The sequence below is a fragment of the Ranitomeya imitator genome, chromosome 8 (genome assembly GCF_032444005.1).
Source record: "Ranitomeya imitator isolate aRanImi1 chromosome 8, aRanImi1.pri, whole genome shotgun sequence".
Classification (NCBI taxonomy): domain Eukaryota; kingdom Metazoa; phylum Chordata; class Amphibia; order Anura; family Dendrobatidae; genus Ranitomeya; species Ranitomeya imitator.
Window position 1 is genome coordinate 707,239 of NC_091289.1, and position 27,802 is coordinate 735,040.

Genomic DNA, 27,802 nt, shown 5'->3' on the forward strand with positions numbered 1-27,802 from the left:
GAGAGGCGCTGGACTACAGCAAGTATTAGGAAAAATACCACCAATGAGCACCACCTCATACAGTCACTGAGAGTAACTGGACTACACAAGGAATTAGGAAAGATACCACCACTGAGCACCACCTCATACAGTCACTGAGAGGAGCTGGACTACACAAGGTATTAGGAAAGACACTACCACTGAGCACAACCTCATACAGTCCCAGAGGAGCTGAACTACACCAGGTATTAGGAAAGACACCACCACTGAGCACCACCTCATACAGTCACTGAGGAGCTGGACTACACCAGGTATTAGGAAAGGTACCACCACTGAGCACCACCTCATACAGTCACTGAGGAGCTGGACTACACCAGGTATTAGGAAAGGTACCACCACTGAGCACCACCTCATACAGTCACTGAGGAGCTGGACTACACCAGGTATTAGGAAAGACACTACCACTGAGCACCACCTCATACAGTCACTGAGGAGCTGGACTACACCAGTAATTAGGAAAGGTACCACCACTGAGCACCACCTCATACAGTCACTGAGGAGCTGGACTACACCAGGTATTAGGAAAGACACCACCACTGAGCACCACCTCATACAGTCACTGAGAGGAGCTGGACTACACCAGTAATTAGGAAAGACACTACCACTGAGCACCACCTCATACAGTCACTGAGGAGCTGGACTACACCAGGTATTAGGAAAGGTACCACCACTGAGCACCACCTCATACAGTCACTGAGGAGCTGGACTACACCAGGTATTAGGAAAGACACTACCACTGAGCACCACCTCATACAGTCACTGAGGAGCTGGACTACACCAGTAATTAGGAAAGGTACCACCACTGAGCACCACCTCATACAGTCACTGAGGAGCTGGACTACACCAGGTATTAGGAAAGACACCACCACTGAGCACCACCTCATACAGTCACTGAGAGGAGCTGGACTACACCAGTAATTAGGAAAGACACTACCACTGAGCACCACCTCATACAGTCACTGAGGAGCTGGACTACACCAGGTATTAGGAAAGACACTACCACTGAGCACCACCTCATACAGTCACTGAGGAGCTGGACTACACCAGGTATTAGGAAAGACACCACCACTGAGCACCACCTCATACAGTCACTGAGGAGCTGGACTACACCAGGTATTAGGAAAGATACCATCACTAAGCACCACCTCATACAGTCACTGAGAGGATCTGGACTACACCAGGTATTAGGAAAGAAACTACCACTGAGCACCACCTCATACAGTCACTGAGGAGCTGGACTACACCAGGTATTAGGAAAGACACCACCACTGAGCATCACCTCATACAGTCACTGAGAGGAGCTGGACTACACCAGGTATTAGGAAAGGTACCACCACTGAGCACCACCTCATACAGTCACTGAGGAGCTGGACTACACCAGGTATTAGGAAAGACACCACCACTGAGCACCACCTCATACAGTCACTGAGGAGCTGGACTACACCAGGTATTAGGAAAGACACCACCACTGAGCACCACCTCATACAGTCACTGAGAGGAGCTGGACTACACCAGTAATTAGGAAAGACACTACCACTGAGCACCACCTCATACAGTCACTGAGGAGCTGGACTACACCAGGTATTAGGAAAGATACCATCACTGAGCATCACCTCATACAGTCACAGAGGAGCTGGACTACAGCAGGTATTAGGAAGGATACTACCACTGAGCACCACCTCATACGGTCACTGAGGAGCTGGACTACACCAGGTATTAGGAAAGACACCACCACTGAGCACCACCTCATACAGTCACTGAGAGGAGCTGGACTACACCAGTAATTAGGAAAGACACTACCACTGAGCACCACCTCATACAGTCACTGAGGAGCTGGACTACACCAGGTATTAGGAAAGGTACCACCACTGAGCACCACCTCATACAGTCACTGAGGAGCTGGACTACACCAGGTATTAGGAAAGACACTACCACTGAGCACCACCTCATACAGTCACTGAGGAGCTGGACTACACCAGTAATTAGGAAAGGTACCACCACTGAGCACCACCTCATACAGTCACTGAGGAGCTGGACTACACCAGGTATTAGGAAAGACACCACCACTGAGCACCACCTCATACAGTCACTGAGAGGAGCTGGACTACACCAGGTATTAGAAAAGATACCATCACTGAGCACCACCTCATACAGTCACTGAGGAGCTGGACTACACCAGTAATTAGGAAAGACACTACCACTGAGCACCACCTCATACAGTCACTGAGGAGCTGGACTACACCAGGTATTAGGAAAGACACTACCACTGAGCACCACCTCATACAGTCACTGAGGAGCTGGACTACACCAGGTATTAGGAAAGACACCACCACTGAGCACCACCTCATACAGTCACTGAGGAGCTGGACTACACCAGGTATTAGGAAAGATACCACCACTGAGCACCACCTCATACAGTCACTGAGAGGAGCTGGACTACACCAGGTATTAGGAAAGGTACCACCACTGAGCACCACCTCATACAGTCACTGAGGAGCTGGACTACACCAGGTATTAGGAAAGACACCACCACTGAGCACCACCTCATACAGTCACTGAGGAGCTGGACTACACCAGGTATTAGGAAAGACACCACCACTGAGCACCACCTCATACAGTCACTGAGAGGAGCTGGACTACACCAGTAATTAGGAAAGACACTACCACTGAGCACCACCTCATACAGTCACTGAGGAGCTGGACTACACCAGGTATTAGGAAAGATACCATCACTGAGCACCACCTCATACAGTCACAGAGGAGCTGGACTACAGCAGGTATTAGGAAGGATACTACCACTGAGCACCACCTCATACGGTCACTGAGGAGCTGGACTACACCAGGTATTAGGAAAGACACCACCACTGAGCACCACCTCATACAGTCACTGAGGAGCTGGACTACACCAGGTTTTAGGAAAGATACTACCACTGAGCACCACCTCATACAGTCACTGAGAGAAGCTGGACTACACCAGGTATTAGGAAAGATACCATCACTAAGCACCACCTCATACAGTCACTGAGAGGATCTGGACTACACCAGGTATTAGGAAAGAAACTACCACTGAGCACCACCTCATACAGTCACTGAGGAGCTGGACTACACCAGGTATTAGGAAAGACACCACCACTGAGCATCACCTCATACAGTCACAGAGAGGAGCTGGACTACACCAGGTATTAGGAAAGATACCATCACTGAGCACCACCTCATAAGTCACTGAGGAGCTGGACTACACCAGTAATTAGGAAAGGTACCACCACTGAGCACCACCTCATACAGTCACAGAGGAGCTGGACTACACCAGGTATTAGGAAAGACACTACCACTGAGCACCACCTCATACATTCACTGAGGAGCTGGACTACACCAGGTATTAGGAAAGGTACCACCACTGAGCACCAACTCATACAGTCACTGAGGAGCTGGACTACACCAGGTATTAGGAAAGATACCATCACTAAGCACCACCTCATACAGTCACTGAGGAGCTGGACTACACCAGGTATTAGGAAAGATACCATCACTGAGCACCACCTCATACAGTCACTGAGAGAAGCTGGACTACACCAGGTATTAGGAAAGACACCACCACTGAGCACCACCTCATACAGTCACTGAGAGGAGCTGGACTACACCAGGTATTAGGAAAGATACCACCACTGAGCACCACCTCATACAGTCACTGAGAGGATCTGGACTACACCAGTAATTAGGAAAGGTACCACCACTGAGCACCACCTCATACAGTCACTGAGGAGCTGGACTACACCAGGTATTAGGAAAGATACCACCACTGAGCACCACCTCATACAGTCACAGAGGAGCTGGACTACACCAGGTGTTAGGAAAGATACCATCACTGAGCACCACCTCATACAGTCACTGAGAGAAGCTGGACTACACCAGGTATTAGGAAAGACACCACCACTGAGCACCACCTCTTACAGTCACTGAGAGGAGCTGGACTACACCAGGTATTAGGAAAGATACCACCACTGAGCACCACCTCATACAGTCACTGAGAGGATCTGGACTACACCAGGTATTAGGAAAGATACCATCACTGAGCACCACCTCATACAGTCACTGAGAGGATCTGGACTACACCAGTAATTAGGAAAGGTACCACCACTGAGCACCACCTCATACAGTCACTGAGGAGCTGGACTACACCAGGTATTAGGAAAGATACCACCACTGAGCACCACCTCATACAGTCACAGAGGAGCTGGACTACACCACTAATTAGGAAAGGTACCACCACTGAGCACCACCTCATACAGTCACTGAGAGGAGCTGGACTACACCAGGTATTAGGAAAGATACCATCACTAAGCACCACCTCATACAGTCACTGAGAGGAGCTGGACTACACCAGGTGTTAGGAAAGACACCACCACTGAGCACCACCTCATACAGGCCCTGAGAGGAGCTGGACTACACCAGTAATTAGGAAAGGTACCACCACTGAGCACCACCTCATACAGTCACTGAGGAGCTGGACTACACCAGGTATTAGGAAAGGTTCCACCACTGAGCACCACCTCATACAGTCACTGAGGAGCTGGACTACACCAGGTATTAGGAAAGGTACCACCACTGAGCACCACCTCATACAGTCACTGAGGAGCTGGACTACACCAGGTATTAGGAAAGGTTCCACCACTGAGCACCACCTCATACAGTCACTGAGGAGCTGGACTACACCAGGTATTAGGAAAGGTTCCACCACTGAGCACCACCTCATACAGTCACTGAGGAGCTGGACTACACCAGGTATTAGGAAAGACACCACCACTGAGCACCACCTCATACAGTCACAGAGGAGCTGGACTACACCAGGTATTAGGAAAGACACCACCACTGAGCACCACCTCATACAGTCACTGAGGAGCTGGACTACACCAGGTATTAGGAAAGATACTACCACTGAGCACCACCTCATACAGTCACTGAGAGAAGCTGGACTACACCAGGTATTAGGAAAGATACCATCACTAAGCACCACCTCATACAGTCACTGAGGAGCTGGACTACACCAGGTATTAGGAAAGGTACCACCACTGAGCACCACCTCATACAGTCACTGAGGAGCTGGACTACAGCAGGTATTAGGAAAGACACCACCACTGAGCACCACCTCATACAGTCACAGAGAGGAGCTGGACTACACCAGGTATTAGGAAAGACACCACCACTGAGCACCACCTCATACAGTCACTGAGAGGATCTGGACTACACCAGGTATTAGGGAAGAAACTACCACTGAGCACCACCTCATACAGTCACTGAGGAGCTGGACTACACCAGGGATTAGGAAAGACACCACCAGTGAGCACCACCTCATACAGTCACAGAGAGGAGCTGGACTACACCAGGTATTAGGAAAGATACCATCACTGAGCACCACCTCATAAGTCACTGAGGAGCTGGACTACACCAGTAATTAGGAAAGGTACCACCACTGAGCACCACCTCATACAGTCACAGAGGAGCTGGACTACACCAGGTATTAGGAAAGACACTACCACTGAGCACCACCTCATACAGTCACAGAGGAGCTGGACTACACCAGGTATTAGGAAAGGTAACACCACTGAGCACCACCTCATACAGTCACTGAGGAGCTGGACTACACCAGGTATTAGGAAAGGTACCACCACTGAGCACCACCTCATACAGTCACTGAGGAGCTGGACTACACCAGGTATTAGGAAAGACACTACCACTGAGCACCACCTCATACAGTCACTGAGGAGCTGGACTACACCAGGTATTAGGAAAGGTACCACCACTGAGCACCACCTCATACAGTCACTGAGGAGCTGGACTACACCAGGTATTAGGAAAGACACCACCACTGAGCACCACCTCATACAGTCACAGAGGAGCTGGACTACACCAGGGATTAGGAAAGACACCACCAGTGAGCACCACCTCATACAGTCACAGAGAGGAGCTGGACTACACCAGGTATTAGGAAAGATACCATCACTGAGCACCACCTCATAAGTCACTGAGGAGCTGGACTGCACCAGTAATTAGGAAAGGTACCACCACTGAGCACCACCTCATACAGTCACAGAGGAGCTGGACTACACCAGGTATTAGGAAAGACACTACCACTGAGCACCACCTCATACAGTCACAGAGGAGCTGGACTACACCAGGTATTAGGAAAGGTAACACCACTGAGCACCACCTCATACAGTCACTGAGGAGCTGGACTACACCAGGTATTAGGAAAGGTACCACCACTGAGCACCACCTCATACAGTCACTGAGGAGCTGGACTACACCAGGTATTAGGAAAGACACTACCACTGAGCACCACCTCATACAGTCACTGAGGAGCTGGACTACACCAGGTATTAGGAAAGGTACCACCACTGAGCACCACCTCATACAGTCACTGAGGAGCTGGACTACACCAGGTATTAGGAAAGGTACCACCACTGAGCACCACCTCATAAGTCACTGAGGAGCTGGACTACACCAGGTATTAGGAAAGACACCACCACTGAGCACCACCTCATACAGTCACAGAGGAGCTGGACTACACCAGGTATTAGGAAAGACACCACCACTGAGCACCACCTCATACAGTCACTGAGGAGCTGGACTAGAGCAGGTATTAGGAAAGACACCACCACTGAGCACCACCTCATACAGTCACTGAGGAGCTGGACTACACCAGGTATTAGGAAAGACACTACCACTGAGCACCACCTCATACAGTCACAGAGGAGCTGGACTACACCAGGTATTAGGAAAGGTACCACCACTGAGCGCCACCTCATAAGTCACTGAGGAGCTGGACTACACCAGGTATTAGGAAAGATACCATCACTGAGCACCACCTCATACAGTCACAGAGGAGCTGGACTACACCAGGTATTAGGAAAGGTACCACCACTGAGCACCACCTCATACAGGCCCTGAGGAGCTGGACTACAGCAGGTATTAGGAAAGACACCACCACTGAGCACCACCTCATACAGGCCCTGAGAGGAGCTGGACTACACCAGGTATTAGGAAAGATACCATCACTGAGCACCACCTCATACAGTCACTGAGGAGCTGGACTACACCAGGTATTAGGAAAGACACCACCACTGAGCACCACCTCATACAGTCACAGAGGAGCTGGACTACACCAGGTATTAGGAAAGACACCACCACTGAGCACCACCTCATACAGTCACAGAGGAGCTGGACTACACCAGGTATTAGGAAAGACACTACCACTGAGCACCACCTCATACAGTCACTGAGGAGCTGGACTACACCACGTATTAGGAAAGACACTACCACTGAGCACCACCTCATACAGTCACAGAGGAGCTGGACTACACCAGGTATTAGGAAAGACACCACCACTGAGCACCACCTCATAAGTCACTGAGGAGCTGGACTACACCAGGTATTAGGAAAGACACCACCACTGAGCACCACCTCATACAGTCACTGAGAGGAGCTGGACTACACCAGGTATTAGGAAAGATACCACCACTGAGCACCACCTCATATAGTCACTGAGAGAAGCTGGACTACACCACGTATTAGGAAAGGTACCACCACTGAGCACCACCTCATACAGTCACTGAGAGAAGCTGGACTACACCACGTATTAGGAAAGGTACCACCACTGAGCACCACCTCATAAGTCACTGAGGAGCTGGACTACACCAGGTATTAGGAAAGCCACCACCACTGAGCACCACCTCATACAGTCACTGAGGAGCTGGACTACACCAGGTATTAGGAAAGGTACCACCACTGAGCACCACCTCATACAGGCCCTGAGAGGAGCTGGACTACACCAGGTATTAGGAAAGGTACCACCACTGAGCACCACCTCATAAGTCACTGAGGAGCTGGACTACACCAGGTATTAGGAAAGCCACCACCACTGAGCACCACCTCATACAGTCACTGAGGAGCTGGACTACACCAGGTATTAGGAAAGGTACCACCACTGAGCACCACCTCATACAGGCCCTGAGAGGAGCTGGACTACACCAGGTATTAGGAAAGGTACCACCACTGAGCACCACCTCATAAGTCACTGAGGAGCTGGACTACACCAGGTATTAGGAAAGCCACCACCACTGAGCACCACCTCATACAGTCACTGAGGAGCTGGACTACACCAGGTATTAGGAAAGGTACCACCACTGAGCACCACCTCATACAGGCCCTGAGAGGAGCTGGACTACACCAGGTATTAGGAAAGCCACCACCACTGAGCACCACCTCATACAGTCACTGAGGAGCTGGACTACACCAGGTATTAGGAAAGCCACCACCACTGAGCACCACCTCATACAGTCACTGAGAGAAGCTGGACTACACCACGTATTAGGAAAGGTACCACCACTGAGCACCACCTCATACAGTCACTGAGGAGCTGGACTACACCAGGTATTAGGAAAGCCACCACCACTGAGCACCACCTCATACAGTCACTGAGAGGAGCTGGACTACACCAGGTATTAGGAAAGGTACCACCACTGAGCACCACCTCATACAGTCACTGAGGAGCTGGACTACACCAGGTATTAGGAAAGACACCACCACTGAGCACCGCCTCATACAGGCCCTGAGAGGAGCTGGACCTAGTAATAGAAACAAAAGAATGACACTACTCCATTTAATTGACTATTTTGATTTGCCAATGTATTTTTTATGACATCTCACTAGGTTTGGCAGCAATGCATATTGCTACTTATTATCCTCCTATACTGTCAATGTTAATGGCAGGGAAATGAGATCAAGATTTTACGTGATAGATGTCAGAAATTGTCAGCAAATAGGACAGATGTAAGTCCTTCCTCAATGTAATCCCGACTCCTGTGTATGTGTTCGACTACTCGGCACCATGTTGTGTAGCTCACATTGTATTCCATGTATATTATGTTGATTGCCTCCATCTGTTCTTTGTGTGTCTTTGTACTGTTTTGTGAAACTTTTTATGATTATTTTTAGTCTTTGCTGTATGCAGTGTTAAAGAAACGTGTCTCATTTTCTGCTCCATTACAGATTGAAGTAGTGAATACTTTCAAGAGTGGGGCTTCCATTCATGGGGCCCTGAGGAGACAATCGTCCACCACAAGCCAGAACCAGGATGTAACCAATATTTCTAGCCCTAGTCATGTCTCGTTGTCCAATGCTCTTTCTTCTCCTACCAGCACATCTGCGGCAGGGCGTGAGTTTGCCTTCTTACTGCCTCAAATCCACAGAGATGCCAACTAGTCTGCAGACCTCTTCCATCATTTCTTGTGTATTTCAAAGTGAGAGCCCAGCAGAGACACCTACACACCTCTTCATCATCGCATGCTCCCATACAGGTCGGATCTGTAGGGATCCTTGCTCATGTACATCAAGTAGTTATCACCCAGCGCCTCTTTGGACGAATGATCCCAGGAAATCCAAGGTTTCTTACAACATCTATTTATTTCTTCATATTAAAAACAGGTAACAAAAAAGATCAGGCGGTTTAGATAAACTCATGATTTAAAAAGGTGTAGAAGCCAACATGTGTCGACCCAGGCAGCTCTTAATCATGGAGATCCATCTGAATGTCTGGAAGTCTTGTAAAGAAGTTCAGGCTTCACAGTTTGTTTCCCCTTTTTTCTTCCAGTCCAATTGAACTCCTCATCATTAGGCTTGAGTGAAACGGATCGGACAAATTCAAAAGTCGCTGACTTTCATGAAACCCGACCCGATCCTAGTGTGGGATCAGCCATGAGGTCGGCGATCTTCGCACCAAAGTCGCGTTTCGTATGACGTTTTCAGCGCCATTTCTCATCCAACGAAGGAGGACGCAGAGTGTGGGCAGCGTCATGACATAGGTCTCGGTCCCCACCATCTTAGAGAAGGGCATGACAGTGATTGGCTTGCTTTCTGCGGCGTCACAGGGGCTATAAAGGGGCATGCACGCCGACCGCCATCTTACTTCTGCCGATCTTAGCATAGGGAGAGTTTGCCGCAGCTTCATCAGAAGAAGGGATAGCGTTAGGGAGGGAAGATTAACCCCGAAACTGCTTGTTCTGTAGCGATTTCCACTGTCCAACACCACCTTTTCTTTGCAGGGACAGTGGAGTTTATATTTTTGTGCATCAGCTCTGTAGCTTATTAGGCTGCCCTAGAAGGCTCCCTGATAGCTGCATTGCTGTTTGTACGCCGCTGTGCAAACCAACTGCTTTTTTAAAAGCAAAAATCCTGTTGCTCCTTTCTGCACAGTTATCTTGTTTATTTGTCCACACTTTTGTGTGCAGCAGTCCTTTTTATTGCTGCCATACTTTTTCTGAGATAATTGTAGGGAGATTGAAATTGTAGTACAGCCCTTTTTTATATATACAGTGGGGCAAAAAAGTATTTAGTCAGTCAGCAATAGTGCAAGTTCCACCACTTAAAAAGATGAGAGGCGTCTGTAATTTACATCATAGGTAGACCTCAACTATGGGAGACAAACTGAGAAAAAAAAATCCAGAAAATCACATTGTCTGGTTTTTTATCATTTTTTTTGCATATTATGGTGGAAAATAAGTATTTGGTCAGAAACAAACAATCAAGATTTCTGGCTCTCACAGACCTGTAACTTCTTCTTTAAGAGTCTCATCTTTCCTCCACTCATTACCTGTAGTAATGGCACCTGTTTAAACTTGTTATCAGTATAAAAAGACACCTGTGCACACCCTCAAACAGTCTGACTCCAAACTCCACTATGGTGAAGACCAAAGAGCTGTCAAAGGACACCAGAAACAAAATTGTAGCCCTGCACCAGGCTGGGAAGACTGAATCTGCAATAGCCAACCAGCTTGGAGTGAAGAAATCAACAGTGGGAGCAATAATTAGAAAATGGAAGACATACAAGACCACTGATAATCTCCCTCGATCTGGGGCTCCACGCAAAATCCCACCCCGTGGGGTCAGAAAGATCACAAGAATGGTGAGCAAAAATCCCAGAACCACGCGGGGGGACCTAGTGAATGAACTGCAGAGAGCTGGGACCAATGTAACAAGGCCTACCATAAGTAACACACTACGCCACCATGGACTCAGATCCTGCAGTGCCAGACGTGTCCCACTGCTTAAGCCAGTACATGTCCGGGCCCGTCTGAAGTTTGCTAGAGAGCATTTGGATGATCCAGAGGAGTTTTGGGAGAATGTCCTATGGTCTGATGAAACCAAACTGGAACTGTTTGGTAGAAACACAACTTGTCGTGTTTGGAGGAAAAAGAATACTGAGTTGCATCCATCAAACACCATACCTACTGTAAAGCATGGTGGTGGAAACATCATGCTTTGGGGCTGTTTCTCTGCAAAGGGGCCAGGACGACTGATCCGGGTACATGAAAGAATGAGTGGGGCCATGTATCGTGAGACTTTGAGTGCAAACCTCCTTCCATCAGCAAGGGCATTGAAGATGAAACATGGCTGGGTCTTTCAACATGAGAATGATCCAAAGCACACCGCCAGGCAACGAAGGAGTGGCTTCGTAAGAAGCATTTCAAGGTCCTGGAGTGGCCTAGCCAGTCTCCAGATCTCAACCCTATAGAAAACCTTTGGAGGGAGTTGAAAGTCCGTGTTGCCAAGCGAAAAGCCAAAAACATCACTGCTCTAGAGGAGATCTGCATGGAGGAATGGGCCAACATACCAACAACAGTGTGTGGCATCCTTGTGAAGACTTACAGAAAACGTTTGACCTCTGTCATTGCCAACAAAGGATATATTACAAAGTATTGAGATGAAATTTTGTTTCTGACCAAATACTTATTTTCCACCATAATATGCAAATAAAATGTTAAAAAAAACAGACAATGTGATTTTCTGGATTTTTTTTTCTCAGTTTGTCTCCCATAGTTGAGGTCTACCTATGATTTAAATTACAGACGCCTCTCATCTTTTTAAGTGGTGGAACTTGCACTATTGCTGACTGACTAAATACTTTTTTGCCCCACTGTATATCTTCCAGCCACATTCTGCCAATTACATTGTGTAGTGTAATACACTGGGCCTGAGTTTTGTTGCAGTCTCCCCCCCAAAAAGGAGATTTAAATTCTCCACAAGTTTATATACACCTTCTACCTTGTTTCACAGTACCATATAACAGTTGTTATTTTGGTTAGAATTCTCCATAAATAAGGAAGTCTGGTGGAAGAGGCCGTGGGCGGGCGTTGCCAGCTGGTACTGATGATGGTGGTGGTGGTGCATCTGGTGGTAGTGGGAAAAGCACAATAGCACCTAAGGCTGAAGGTGTTGAGCCAGCGTCATCGTCTGGCTACACAAGGGAGTAGGAAAACAGCTTTTAAAGCTGGAGCAGCAGGAAAAAGTTTTGGCTTTCCTTGCTGACTCAGCCTCTAGCTCTTTCGCCTCCTCTTCAGAAGGTTCAAAATCTAAAAGCAGCGAGTCGTCAGTGGATGCTCCCGGTCAGGAACAAGTCGCTTCCTTGTGTCTTTCACCCAAACCAAAAGTGAAGGATGCTGCAGGCGATACCACAGGTTACTCCATGGAGCTCTTTACACAAACCGTGCCTGGGTTAGATCAGGAAATTGATAAAAGCCCATTACAAGATGAATCGGACATGGAGTGCACAGATGCACAGCCACAGCTAGATTATAGTACTGAGCCAGAATCTGACCCTGATGAGACTATGGTGCCCGGTCCCGAACGCTATAGCACCTTACACGGTGACACAGAGGACGGTGCACATGACATTGAAGAGGAGGTGATAGATGACCCAGTTGACCCAGATTGGCAGCCATTGGGGGAAGAGGGTGCTGTTGCCAGTAGTTTAGAAGCTGAGGAGGATGATCTGCATCAGCCATCTACATCACAACAGCTTTCATCTGGTAGGCCCGTATCTGGCCACAAATGTTTGTCAAAACCAAAAACAGTTTTAGGACAGCGTGGCCATCCGGTGAAAGTAGCACAGCGTGCAATGCCTGAAAAGGTAATCCATAGTAGGAAGAGTGCAGTGTGGGAATTGTTTAACCAAGATCCGAATGATCAGTGCAAAGTTATCTGTAAGAAATGCTCACAGACCTTTAGCAGAGGGAAGAATCTCCTAAATTTAAATACAACGTGCATGCGTAGATATTTAACCAGCATGCACTTGCAAGCCTGGACTAACTACCAAACGTCCCGTACCGTTGGTGCACCTGCTCAGAATGAAGGTAGTCAGCAACGCTACATTGCTTCCCTCACAGTAAGCCCACCGGTTAGGACACCACCAGCAGCAAATGTGGAGGTATCGTCGCAAGGCCAAAGCAGTCAGGCAATCACCAGGTTCTTGGTAGGAAACACTATGTAGGCCAACATCAAGAATACCATCACCAACCCTCTCTCAATCTGCCTTGTCCACCACCACCACCACCGCTAGTTCCACCATCTGCAGCTCTCCAGTCCAGCTTACCCTACATGAGACTCTCGTTAGGAAAAGAAAGTACTCATCCTGTCATCCGCGTACACAGGGTTTGAACGCCCACAATGCTAGACTAATCTCGTTAGAGATGATGCCCTACCGGTTGGTTGAAAGCGAAGCTTTCAAAGCCCTAATGGCCTACGCAGTACCACGCTATGACCTACCCAGTCGACACTTCTTTGCGAGAAAAGCCATCCCAGCCTTCCACCAGCATGTCAAAAACCGCATTGTCCATGCACTGAGGCAGTCAGTCAGTAGAAAGGTGCACCTCACAACAGATGCATGGACCAGTAGGCATGGCCAGGGACGTTATGTGTCCATCACGGTGCACTTGGTTAATGTGGTGGATGCAGGGTCCACAGGAGACAGCCATAGTGGGACAGTTCTGCCTAGCCCACGGTCTAGCAAACAGTTGGCTGTAGACCTTCGCCACCCCTCCTCCTCCTCCTCCAGAAGTGAAAGCTCATCCACAGAGCGCAGTTGCACGACCACTCCATCCGCAGCTGCCAGTGTTGCACATGAGGTGTCCCATTATGGAACAGCTAGTGGCAAGCGTCAGCAGGCTGTGTTACAAATGAAGTGTTTGGGCGACAACAGACACACCGCGGAAGTACTGGCCGAGTACTTGCAGCAAGAAACTCAGTCATGGCTGGGCAGTGTACATCTTGAGGCAGGCAAGGTAGTCAGTGATAACGGAAGGAATTTTATGGCTGCCATAGCCCTTTCAGAACTGAAACACATTCCTTGCCTGGCTCACACCTTAACCCTGCTGTTCTGTTCGGTCTGGGGAGACCTATTTTGAACTTTGGTATTTTTTGGGGTGTTCAAGATGCGGTTCTGAAACTTGTGGTTGATTGACTTAAATGAGGATGGGTCGGTCGGCCACGGGTTTCAGAGCCGCATCTTGAATATTTTAAAGAATATTGAAGTTCAAAGTCGGTCATTTTTGACCAACAGAACAGCAGGGTTAAACCTGGTGGTGCAGTGCTTCCTGAAAAATTATCCGGAGTTACCAGCCCTGCTCCTGAAGGTGCGAAGACTTTGCTCGCACATCCGCCGGTCGCCCGTACACTCCAGCCGTATGCTGAACCATCAGCGATCGCTGAAGCTTCCCCAGCACCGCCTAATAATCGACGTTGCAACAAGGTGGAACTCCACACTGCACATGCTTTAGAGGCTGTGCGAACAAAGGCGTGCTGTAATGTATTTGTGGGAGGATACACATACAGGGGCAGGCACTTGGATGGCAGACATGGAGTTGTCTGCTGTGCAGTGGTCGAAGCTCCAAGACCTCTGTCAAGTCCTTCAGTGTTTTGAGGAATGCACACGGCTGGTAAGTGCAGACAATGCCATCATAAGCATGAGCATCCCACTAATAGGTCTGCTGATGCAAAGTTTGACGCACATCAAGGAGCAGGCGTTTGCAGCTGAGGAGGAGGGAAGCCTTGATGACAGTCAGCCATTGTCTGCTCAGGGAACTCTCCTGGACGAGGTGGTGGACGAAGAGGAGGAGGATGATGGGGATGAATTGACACCTGGAACATTGGTGGTGATGATGATTACTGGTTGGTCTGCCTCCTGGATCCACGATACAAAGGAAAATTACAAAATATCATGCCACATGAGAACCTTGAGCAAATATTGGCTACGAAACAAGCAACTCTTGTAGACCGTTTGGTTCAGGCATTCCCAGCACACAGCGGCAGTGATGGTTCTCACACGAGCTGTAGGGGGCAACATGGCAGAGGTTTTAGAGGTGCACAAATCCAAAGTGGCATTGGACAGAAGGGATTTCTGACCAGGTTGTGGAGTGATTTCGCAATGACCGTTGACACGACAGGTACTGCTGCATCGATTCAAAGTGACAGGAGACAGCATTTGTCCAGTATGGTTACCAACTATTTTTCCTCCCTTATCGATGTTCTCCCTCACAGGTCATTCCCCTTGATTACTGGGCATCCAAAATAGACACCTGGCCTGAATTGGCAGAATATGAATTACGCTTGCCCAGCTGCTAGTGTGCTATCAGAAAGAGTCTTTAGTGCTACTCGTTCAATACTGACCGAAAAAAGGACACGTCTGGCTACCCAAAATGTTGATGATCTAACCTTAATTAAAATGAACCAATCATGGATTTCAAATTATTTTGCCCCACCTTCCCCTGCTGCCGTTTGCCTGGACAGGTGGGTGTGCCCACTCTTGGGCGACGGCACTGGCACAGGCTCCCTCATAGTACAATGAAGTGTCTCTGACGTGGTGGTGCACAACCAACGTCAGACACACCATCGTAATATGAGGGGCCTTGTGCCAGTACCGCCGCCCACGAGAGAGTGTTGCCCCCAGCTCGAACAGTGCTCTACCACTTGCAAAACTTACCTCTCCCTGCTCCACCACTGTGTAGTCTGTGCTGTTAAATCCTTCAATGGCACTGCCAACACAAATTTGTTGAAATAATAGATGATAGTAAAAATATACAGGGGCCCTGGCCTCCATTTAGACCAGTTAATACTTTGCGCCAACTACCACTGTCTGCTACTCAGCAGAGGAGCCCATCCCTGTACCTAGCTATGCCACCAGTTTATTTATGAACATTTTTTTGGCTGACATTTAGCCCACTTTATTATTTTGGCCTACTAACTGTGTCAGCCACTTATTACAGTTGTCCTCCACTGAACAAAGCAATGCCGCTTGTGTACTCCTGTTCCCAATTTTGAATTGTATTTAGCCAACTTTTTTATTTTAGGCTTACTAACTGTGTCTGCCTCCCATTACAGTTGTCCTCCACTGAACAAAGCTATGCTGCCTGTGTACTCCTTACCAATTTCGAACTGCATTTAGCCTACTTACTTACTTGGGCCTAGTAACTGTGTGAGCCTCTCATAACAGTTGTCCTCCTCCGCTGAAAAAAGCTATGCCGCCTGTGTACTCCTACCAATTTTGAACTGCATTTAGCCTACTTACTTACTTGGGCCTAGTAACTGTGTGAGCCTCTCATAACAGTTGTCCTCCTCCGTTGAACAAAGCTATGCTGCCTGTGTATTCCTCTTACCAATTTTGAACTGCATTTAGCCTACATACTTACTTGGGCCTAGTAACTGTGTATGCCTCTCATTACAGTTGTCCTCCACTGAACAAAGCTATGCCGCCTGTGTACTCCTGTTAGCAATTTTGAACTGCATTTAGCCTACTTTATTTTTTGGGCCTATATCTGTGTTTCCTCCTCGTCATGCCCATTGGCCAGCCACTGCTAGATGAGTCTGCTGGTACATTCACCCAGACCACTACATTCCCCTTGCACTCTACACAGCCAGAATCTGACCCTGCTGAAAGTCAGGTTCCCCTTCCCGCATACTATACCACCTTACACGGGGACAAAGAGGAAGGTGCAGATGAAAGTGCAGGTTCCTTCATCAGGTGGGGGGGCATACTCGTTGGCACTGGCACAAGGCCCCTTATAGTATGCAAAAGTGTCTCTGGCAGTGTGAGGCGCCGCCCGCCGTCAAACACACCGCCGTACTATGAGGGGCCCTGTGCCAGTGCCAACGAGTGGGCCCCCCTGCTTGCCCAGGATCACAGCACTTGCCAAGTTTAAATACTTACCTCTCCCTGCTCCACCGCCGTGACATATTTCACGTTTCTCGGGCCCACGAAAATCTTGAGCCAGCCCTACCTCCCCACAACTTTAGCCAAATGACCCCCTGTTTTTAATGCCTAACTATTATTATAAAGTAAATTAAGATTGACAAGCTTAATAAATACGAATTAATGTTTTTGGCATTACAATGGGCACTGTAGGTGTTTTCCAGTCCTCCACTCACTGCCAACTTTGATTTCCCCATTGACTTGCATTGGGTTTCGTGTTTCGGCCGACCCCCGACTTTTCGCAATAATCGGCCGATTTCACCCGACCTGACTTTTGACAAAGTCGGGTTTTGCGAAACTCGACTCGAACCTAAAAAAGTAAAAGTCGCTCAACTCTACTCATCATCTGTGTATCATTAGTCCCTATTGTCATTAGTTTAGGCAGTCCTCTTATTCTTTTACACCGATTATACACAAACAATAAGAGGACTGTCTACCAGTGTTTCTCAACTCCAGTCCTCAAGACCCCACAACAGGTCATGTTTTCGGGATTTCCTTAGTATTGCACAGGTGATAATTTCATCACCTGCTCAAGCATTAATTCCATCGCCTATGCAATACTACAGAAATCCTGAAAACATGACCTGTTGTGGGGTCTTGAGGACTGGCGTTGAGAAACACTGGTAGACAGTCCTCTTATTGTTTGTGTATAATCGGTGTAAAAGAATAAGAGGACTACCTAAACTAATGACAATAGGGACTAATGATACACAGATGATGAGTTCAATTGGACTTGAAAGAGGTGCTTCCTTTTCCTTGGAAGAAAAAGGGGGAAACAAACTGTGAAGCCTGAACTTCTTTACAAGACTTCCAGACATTCAGATGGATCTCCATGATTAAGAGCTGCCTGGGTCGACACATGTTGGCTTCTACACCTTTTTAAATCATGAGTTTATCTAAACCACCTGATCTTTTTTGTTACCTGTTTTTAATATGAAGAAATAAATAGATGTTGTAAGAAACCTTGGATTTCCTGGGATCATTCGTCCAAAGAGGCGCTGGGTGCTAACTACTCGATGCATATCAACCTTCACCCAGTGGATCCGTGCAGCCTGGAGGACATATTAACCAGAGAAGATGAGCTGACAATCTCATTATATATATATAGACCTCATGTACAGCCACAGGATCAGGTGCCTGGAGCTCATGTACAGCTACAGGACCAGGTATCTGGGGCTCATGTACAGCTACAGGACCAGGTATCTGGGGCTCATGTACAGCTACAGGACCAGGTATCTGGAGCTCATGTACAGCTACAGGACCAGGTGTCACGATTCACACCGTGACCGTCACCCCTACGTCACGGGTTGGGGTGACTTTAGGCCAACAGACGGCTATCACGTGTGCAGGGGGGCTTATCTTAGTTATCCCTCCACTTCACAATGTGATGAAAAAACACACACAAGGCTATTGACCTCTTAGTTTACAGCAGGGGCTTATTCTAGGTATCCCACTGCTCTGCAATATACCACGAACTATAGGGATTTATGTATATCCCGCTTACAGTTCCACTTAAAACTTGCCGCTTTCTGGCGCCCCCCACCCTTACTCTCAGGTCAGATGTGGTACTGCACCTGGGGTAATTAGTCGCCAGAAAGGCTGCCTGCTATGTACTGGCTATTGGGCACACTGCAGTGACGCGATAAACTACTCCCACTCAGGCAGGAACAATAATTATCAACGCCGCAGTCGCTACAGCATCACCCAAAAGTCTGCACACTATCGCTGCCACCAGCTTCGATTAAACGGGTCCGAAGCTAACCCAAAAACAACAGTAGCGTAATTCCCTTCAGGAGACTTAGGGTACGGTTTAGAACAGGAGAACGAACTAGTATTAAATAATATACCCCACCAAAAGTTTCAGGCAGTGTTTTATCAAAATATTTTACAAATGATGTTACAAATGAGACAATTGCAAATATGTACAAGGTAATTATAACATAAAGGGATTACAGGAGAAAAGATAACACTCACATGTTCAAAGCATTGCAGACAACCAGGCTAGTGGAGTTTCCATACGTCCCAGCTCATTGAATGTGCTCAGGGCTCTCCAGGAAAAAGACAAGAAGACTGAGATGGGGATCTGGGCAGACAGTTATAGCTGCAGCCTGTAACATCCCAGAAGGGTTGGATCACCTCGTCTCTCCTACCTCTTCAGTTAACTAATTTTACCCTAACCTATATCTAATTTCTATAACTCCACTACAAAACATGTCATAGTCATAACAAACCCAGCATTCATCTCGGATTAACGTGGGCATTCTAATGAGATCAAATATGTCCTATCTGGGATACATATTTACAGAGAAATCCCTACTTCTTTACCAGATGGAGTTAGAAGCCCGTGTTTAGAGGGATGGGCAGATCCACTGAGGGAGATTAAGAATATATATTTTCGTGTTCTTAACGGCAATAAAACGCTCTTCCCCCATGTACATTGGCAAGGCAGCTCTTGGCTGAGTGAAAGGGAAGGGGGGCTTTTTAGCCCGCAGCCTGCTAACAAGAGAAACTACTTATATGATATTTCATACCATATCGTGACACCAGGTATCTGCGGCTCATGTACAGCTACAGGACCAGGTATCTGGGGCTCACATACAGCCACAGGATCAGGTGCCTGGAGCTCATGTACAGCTACAGGACCAGGTATCTGGGGCTCATGTACAGCTACAGGACCAGGTATCTGGAGCTCATGTACAGCTACAGGACCAGGTATCTGGAGCTTATGTACAGCTACAGGACCAGGTATCTGGGGATCATGTACAGCTACAGGACCAGGTATCTGGAGCTCGTGTACAGCTACAGGACCAGGTATCTGGGGATCATGTACAGCTACAGGACCAGGTACCTGGAGCTCATGTACAGCTACAGGACCAGGTATCTGGGGCTCATGTACAGCTACAGGACCAGGTATCTGGGGCTCATGTACAGCTACAGGACCAGGTATCTGGAGCTCATGTACAGCTACTGGACCAGGTATCTGGGGCTCATGTACAGCTACAGGACCAGGTACCTGGGGCTCATGTACAGCTACAGGACCAGGTATCTGAAGCTCATGTACAGCTACAGGACCAGGTATCTGGAGCTCATGTACAGTCACTGGACCAGGTACCTGGAGCTCATGTACAGCTACAGGACCATGTATCTGGGGCTCATGTACAGCTACTGGACCAGGTATCTGAAGCTCATGTACAGCTACAGGACCAGGTACCTGGAGCTCATGTACAGCTACTGGACCATTTATCTGGGGCTCATGTACAGTTACTGGACCAGGTACCTGGAGCTCATGTACAGCTACAGGACCAGGTACCTGGAGCTCATGTACAGCTACTGGACCAGGTATCTGGGGCTCATGTACAGCTACAGGACCAGGTATCTGCGGCTCATGTACAGCTACAGGACCAGGTATCTGGAGCTCATGTACAGCTACAGGACCAGGTATCTGGAGCTCATGTACAGCTACTGGACCAGGTATCTGGGGCTCATGTACAGCTACTGGACCAGGTATCTGGGGCTCATGTACAGCTACAGGACCAGGTATCTGCGGCTCATGTACAGCTACAGGACCAGGTATCTGGAGCTCATGTACAGCTACAGGACCAGAAATCTGGAGCTCATGTACAGCTACAGGACCAGGTATCTGGGGCTCATGTACAGCTACAGGACCAGGTATCTGGAGCTCATGTACAGCTACAGGACCAAGTACCTGGAGCTCATGTACAGTTACTGGACCAGGTACCTGGAGCTCATGTACAGCTACAGGATCAGATACCTGGAGCTCATGTACAGTCACAGGATCAGATACCTGGAGCTCATGTACAGCTACAGGACCAGGTACCTGGAGCTCATGTACAGCTACAGGACCAGGTATCTGGGGCTCATGTACAGCTACAGGACCAGGTATCTGGAGCTCATGTACAGCCACAGGACCAGGTATCTGCGGCTCATGTACAGCTACAGGACCAGGTATCTGCGGCTCATGTACAGCTACAGGATCTGGTATCTGGGGCTCATGTACAGCTACAGGACCAGGTATCTGGGGCTCATGTACAGCTACAGGACCAAATATCTGGAGCTCATGTACAGCTACAGGACCGGGTACCTGGAGCTCATGTAAAGTCACAGGACCAGGTACCTGGAGCTCATGTACAGTTACAGGACCAGGTATCTGAAGCTCATGTACAGTTACAGGACCAGGTATCTGGGGCTCATGTACAGCTACAGGACCAGGTACAGTGGGGCAAAAAAGTATTTAGTCAGTCAGCAATAGTGCAAGTTCCACCACTTAAAAAGATGAGAGGCGTCTGTAATTTACATCATAGGTAGACCTCAACTATGGGAGACAAACTGAGAAAAAAAAATCCAGAAAATCACATTGTCTGTTTTTTTAACATTTTATTTGCATATTATGGTGGAAAATAAGTATTTGGTCAGAAACAAACAATCAAGATTTCTGGCTCTCACAGACCTGTAACTTCTTCTTTAAGAGTCTCCTCTTTCCCCCACTCATTACCTGTAGTAATGGCACCTGTTTAAACATGTTATCAGTATAAAAAGACACCTGTGCACACCCTCAAACAGTCTGACTCCAAACTCCACTATGGTGAAGACCAAAGAGCTGTCAAAGGACACCAGAAACAAAATTGTAGCCCTGCACCAGGCTGGGAAGACTGAATCTGCAATAGCCAACCAGCTTGGAGTGAAGAAATCAACAGTGGGAGCAATAATTAGAAAATGGAAGACATACAAGACCACTGATAATCTCCCTCGATCTGGGGCTCCATGCAAAATCCCACCCCGTGGGGTCAGAATGATCACAAGAACGGTGAGCAAAAATCCCAGAACCATGCGGGGGGACCTAGTGAATGAACTGCAGAGAGCTGGGACCAATGTAACAAGGCCTACCATAAGTAACACACTACGCCACCATGGACTCAGATCCTGCAGTGCCAGACGTGTCCCACTGCTTAAGCCAGTACATGTCCGGGCCCGTCTGAAGTTTGCTAGAGAGCATTTGGATGATCCAGAGGAGTTTTGGGAGAATGTCCTATGGTCTGATGAAACCAAACTGGAACTGTTTGGTAGAAACACAACTTGTCGTGTTTGGAGGAAAAAGAATACTGAGTTGCATCCATCAAACACCATACCTACTGTAAAGCATGGTGGTGGAAACATCATGCTTTGGGTCTGTTTCTCTGCAAAGGGGCCAGGACGACTGATCCGGGTACATGAAAGAATGAATGGGGCCATGTATCGTGAGATTTTGAGTGCAAACCTCCTTCCATCAGCAAGGGCATTGAAGATGAAACGTGGCTGGGTCTTTCAACATGACAATGATCCAAAGCACACCGCCAGGGCAACGAAGGAGTGGCTTTGTAAGAAGCATTTCAAGGTCCTGGAGTGGCCTAGCCAGTCTCCAGATCTCAACCCTATAGAAAACCTTTGAAGGGAGTTGAAAGTCCGTGTTGCCAAGCGAAAAGCCAAAAACATCACTGCTCTAGAGGAGATCTGCATGGAGGAATGGGCCAACATACCAACAACAGTGTGTGGCAACCTTGTGAAGACTTACAGAAAACATTTGACCTCTGTCATTGCCAACGAAGGATATATTACAAAGTATTGAGATGAAATTTTGTTTCTGACCAAATACTTATTTTCCACCATAATATGCAAATAAAATGTTAAAAAAACAGACAATGTGATTTTCTGGATTTTTTTTTCTCAGTTTGTCTCCCATAGTTGAGGTCTACCTATGATGTAAATTACAGACGCCTCTCATCTTTTTAAGTGGTGGAACTTGCACTATTGCTGACTGACTAAATACTTTTTTGCCCCACTGTATCTGGGGCTCATGTACAGCTACAGGACCAGGTATCTGGAGCTCATGTACAGCTACAGGACAAGGTATCTGGAGCTCATGTACAGCTACAGGACCGGGTACCTGGAGCTCATGTAAAGTCACAGGACCAGGTATCTGGAGCTCATGTACAGTCACAGCATCAGGTACCTGGAGCTCATGTACAGTCACAGGATCAGATACCTGGAGCTCATGTACAGTCACAGGATCAGATACCTGGAGCTCATGTACAGTCACAGGACCAGGTACCTGGAGCTCATGTACAGTCACAGGATCAGATACCTGGAGCTCATGTACAGTCACAGGATCAGATACCTGGAGCTCATGTACAGTCACAGGATCAGATACCTGGAGCTCATGTACAGTCACAGGATCAGGTATCTGGAGCTCATGTACAGTCACAGGATCAGATACCTGGAGCTCATGTACAGTCACAGGACCAGGTATCTGGAGCTCATGTACAGTCACAGGATCAGATACCTGGAGCTCATGTACAGTCACAGGATCAGATACCTGGAGCTCATCTACAGTCACAGGATCAGGTATCTGGAGCTCATGTACAGTCACAGGATCAGGTACCTGGAGCTCATGTACAGTCACAGGATCAGATACCTGGAGCTCATGTACAGCTACAGGATCAGATACCTGGAGCTCATCTACAGTCACAGGATCAGGTATCTGGAGCTCATGTACAGTCACAGGATCAGGTACCTGGAGCTCATGTACAGTCACAGGATCAGATACCTGGAGCTCATGTACAGTCACAGGATCAGGTACCTGGAGCTCATGTACAGTCACAGGATCAGATACCTGGAGCTCATGTACAGTCACAGGATCAGGTACCTGGAGCTCATGTACAGTCACAGGATCAGATACCTGGAGCTCATCTACAGTCACAGGATCAGGTATCTGGAGCTCATGTACAGTCACAGGATCAGGTACCTGGAGCTCATGTACAGCTACAGGACCAAGTATCTGGAGCTCATGTACAGTCACAGGATCAGATACCTGGAGCTCATGTACAGTCACAGGATCAGGTATCTGGAGCTCATGTACAGTCACAGGATCAGATACCTGGAGCTCATGTACAGTCACAGGATCAGATACCTGGAGCTCATGTACAGCTACAGGACCAAGTATCTGGAGCTCATGTACAGTCACAGGATCAGATATCTGGAGCTCATGTACAGTCACAGGATCAGATACCTGGAGCTCATGTACAGTCACAGGATCAGATACCTGGAGCTCATGTACAGTCACAGGACCAGGTACCTGGAGCTCATGTACAGTCACAGGATCAGATACCTGGAGCTCATGTACAGTCACAGGATCAGATACCTGGAGCTCATGTAAAGTCACAGGATCAGGTACCTGGAGCTCATGTAAAGTCACAGGATCACGTATCTGGAGCTCATGTAAAGTCACAGGATCACGTATCTGGAGCTCATGTACAGTCACAGGATCAGATACCTGGAGCTCATGTACAGTCACAGGATCAGATACCTGGAGCTCATGTAAAGTCACAGGATCAGATACCTGGAGCTCATGTAAAGTCACAGGATCACGTATCTGGAGCTCATGTAAAGTCACAGGATCACGTATCTGGAGCTCATGTACAGTCACAGGATCAGATACCTGGAGCTCATGTACAGTCATAGCAACACTTATCTGGAGCTCTTGTAGAGTCACAGGACAATGTGTCTGCAGATAGACCAGTACTGAACTAGCGAACTCAAGTAGCAAAATGTGTTACTGACTTTGACCAATAAACCATTCATTATGCAACGTTTGTTGAAAACCAACTATTAAGATCTGGAATGTGTGGATCATTTCTGTGTTTCACCCTTAGTGTGATAAATCTTTGTCTTCATTTTTAGTGTGAGGAAGATTTCACCATTTCTTATTCAGGGTAATTAACATTTCCACTTTCCATCTTCAATATGAGCAACATTTCCGCAATTCGCTCTCTGTGTAAGGAACATTTCCACATTTCGTGCTTAAACTTTTGCTTGAGGAGCTTTACCATATTACACCCTCTTTGTGAAGAGCGCTTCCATATTTCACCCTCAAGGTGAGGAGCATTTCCACATTTCACTCTCAGCATGAGGAGCATTTCCATGTTTTACTCTCAGCTTGAGGAGCATTTCTACATATCACCCTCAGAGTGAGGAGCATTTCCATGTTTCAGCCTTAGCTTGAGGAGCATTTCCACATATCACCCTCAGTGTGAGGAACATTTCCAAGTTTCCTTTTCAGTGTGATAACATTTGCACTTTCCATCTTAAGTGTAAAAACTCTGCTAGGGAAACATGACATGTTCCTTGTCTATTGCTGCAGAACTGTGAAATGTTGCTTTGCTACTGCTGGGCAACCGTGAAAACTTCCTAGTCTACTGCTGAGGAACCATGATATGTTCTGTGTTTATTGCTGAGGAATCATGAGATGTTTCTATGCTACTGTTTGGGACCCATGAGATGTTCCCAGTTTTCTTCTTTGGAACCATGAAATGTTCCTAGTCTACTAGTGAGGAATCTTGAGATGTTTATAGTCTACTTCTTAGGAACCTCAAAAAATTATTTTTCGTCTAAGGAATTGTGAAACTTAAAAATAGTTACAGCTAGTTATGAAGATACTTTTAACTACACTGGTTGTACTTTCATCATTTGTGGTGTTAATTTCTGCACTGTTTAGTGGTTGCAGAGGCAATATCCAGAGTAGTATTTCATGCCAAAGTAGCTGTTTTTTATCGCTTAGCTGCTGTGGTACAGACTAGTTACAGCCATTTAGTGCATATATGAAAAACCGTGAGATGTTCCTAGACTACTACTGGAGAACCGTAAGATATTCATAATCTACTGATGAGGAATTGTGAGATATTCCTAGTGTACTGCTGAGGAACTATGAGATGTTCCTAGTCTACTGCTGATGAACCTTGGAATGTTCCTAGACTACTGCTGAGACACCGTCAAATATCCCTAGTCTACTGCTGAGGAACTGTGAGATATTCCAAGTCTATTGCTGGAGAACTGTGAGATATTTCTAATCTACTGCTGAAGAACCATCAGATATTCCTAGTCTACTGCTGAGGAACTGTGAGATATTCATAGTCTACTGCTGATGGACTGTGAGATATTCCTAGTCTATTGCCGGGGAACCATGTGATGTTCCTAGTCTACTGCTGTTGAACCGTCAAATATTCCTAGTCAACTGCTGAGGAACTGTGATATATTCCTAGTGTACTGCTGGGGAACCGTGAAATGTCCCTAGTCTCCTGCTGCAGAACCGTCAAATATTCCTAGTCTACTACTGAGGAACCGTGAAATGTTCCTAGTCTACTGCTGCAGAACTGTGAGATATTCCTAGTCTATTGCCGGGGAACCGTGTGATGTTCCTAGTCTACTGCTGTTGAACCGTCAAATATTCCTAGTCAACTGCTGAGGAACTGTGATATATTCCTAGTGTACTGCTGGGGAACCGTGAAATGTCCCTAGTCTCCTGCTGCAGAACCGTCAAATATTCCTAGTCTACTACTGAGGAACCGTGAAATGTTCCTAGTCTACTGCTGCAGAACTGTCAGATGTTCCTAGTCTACTGCTGGGGAACCGTGAGATGTTCCTAGTCTACTGCTGCAGAACCGTCAAATATTCCTAGTCTACTGCTGAGGAACTGTCAGATGTTCCTAGTCTACTACTGAGGAACCCATTTCAAAAACCTGACCGGCACATCCAAACATAGACTCAGTGTGAACAGGTGCTGAACCTAGAGTCGCCAATTCTCTAAGAGAATTTTGATCTGGGAAGAGGTTTCACATGTACCCATTCAGATGGAGACATTTATTCTCAGCGAGGTAAGGCAAGTGTAGGACCTGGTATAAGAGAGATGCCGTAAAGGGGCTACCAGGTACACATAAAATTGGCCATTTTTATGCGCTAAAAGCTCTCATTTTTCATATTTCTAGTGCAGTAATGCAGTTCAAATTTCGTTTTTCAAGTTTGTATGTTCTAGCGCTGCAGTGTGCTGCCTTACTTTACTACTGAGGAACCGTGAAATGTTCTGTTGTGAATTCTGTGGCTGAGTTCACTTCTGTGGTCACAAGTGGTATTGCAGTCTCTGGGCTTCCTCCCTCAGGTGTTTTGGTGAGCTCGTTGGCTGCCTTGCTATTTAGCTCCACCTGAGTCTGTCTTCCTTGCTCCTTGTCAATGTTCCAGTGTTGGATCTGAGCTACTGCATCTTTCCTTGGGCCTGCTGCTCTGCTAGATAAGTGCTTCTAGTTTGTTTTCTGTTTTTTTCTGTCCAGCTTGTTATTATCTTTTGCTGGAAGCTCTGAGAAGCAAAGGGGTGCACCGCCGTGCTGTTAGTTCGGCACGGTGGGTCTTTTTTGCCCCTTTGCGTGGTTTTCGTTTTAGGGTTTTTTGTAGACTGCATAGTTCTCTTTGCTATCCTCGCTCTGTCTAGAATATCGGGCCTCACTTTGCTGAATCTATTTCATTCCTACGTTTGTCTTTTCATCTTGCTAACAGTCATTATATGTGGGGGCTGCCTATTCCTTTGGGGTATTTCTCTGAGGTAAGTCAGGCTTGTATTTCTATCTTCAGGCTAGTCAGCTCCTCAGGCAGTGCCGAGTTGCATAGGTAGTTGATAGGCGCAATCCACTGCTGCTTCCAGTTGTGTGAGGACAGTTCAGGTACTGCAGTCTACAGAGATTCCACGTCTCAGAGCTCGTCCTATTGTTTTGGGTTTTTGCCAGATCTCTGTATGTGCGCTGATTACTGCACGCTGTGTTGCCTGATTGCCAGCCATAACAGTACAAGGAGCCAATTCAATGATTT

At 47.4% G+C, this 27,802-nt stretch overlaps 1 protein-coding gene across 6 annotated transcripts in view; it reads left to right on the forward strand.

Moving 5' to 3' along the window:
• ATP2B2 (ATPase plasma membrane Ca2+ transporting 2) overlaps nt 1-27,802 on the forward strand; it is a 278,639-nt gene that overhangs the window by 228,502 nt on the left and 22,335 nt on the right. For 3 of the 6 annotated variants that reach the window (XM_069735953.1, XM_069735954.1, XM_069735955.1), the window contains one exon: nt 9,088-9,253. The exons of the other annotated variants lie outside the window; for them this stretch is intronic. In XM_069735953.1, the coding sequence (XP_069592054.1) occupies nt 9,088-9,253 (166 nt within the window). The remainder of the gene's footprint in view (nt 1-9,087; nt 9,254-27,802) is intronic. 6 annotated transcript variants of the gene reach the window in all.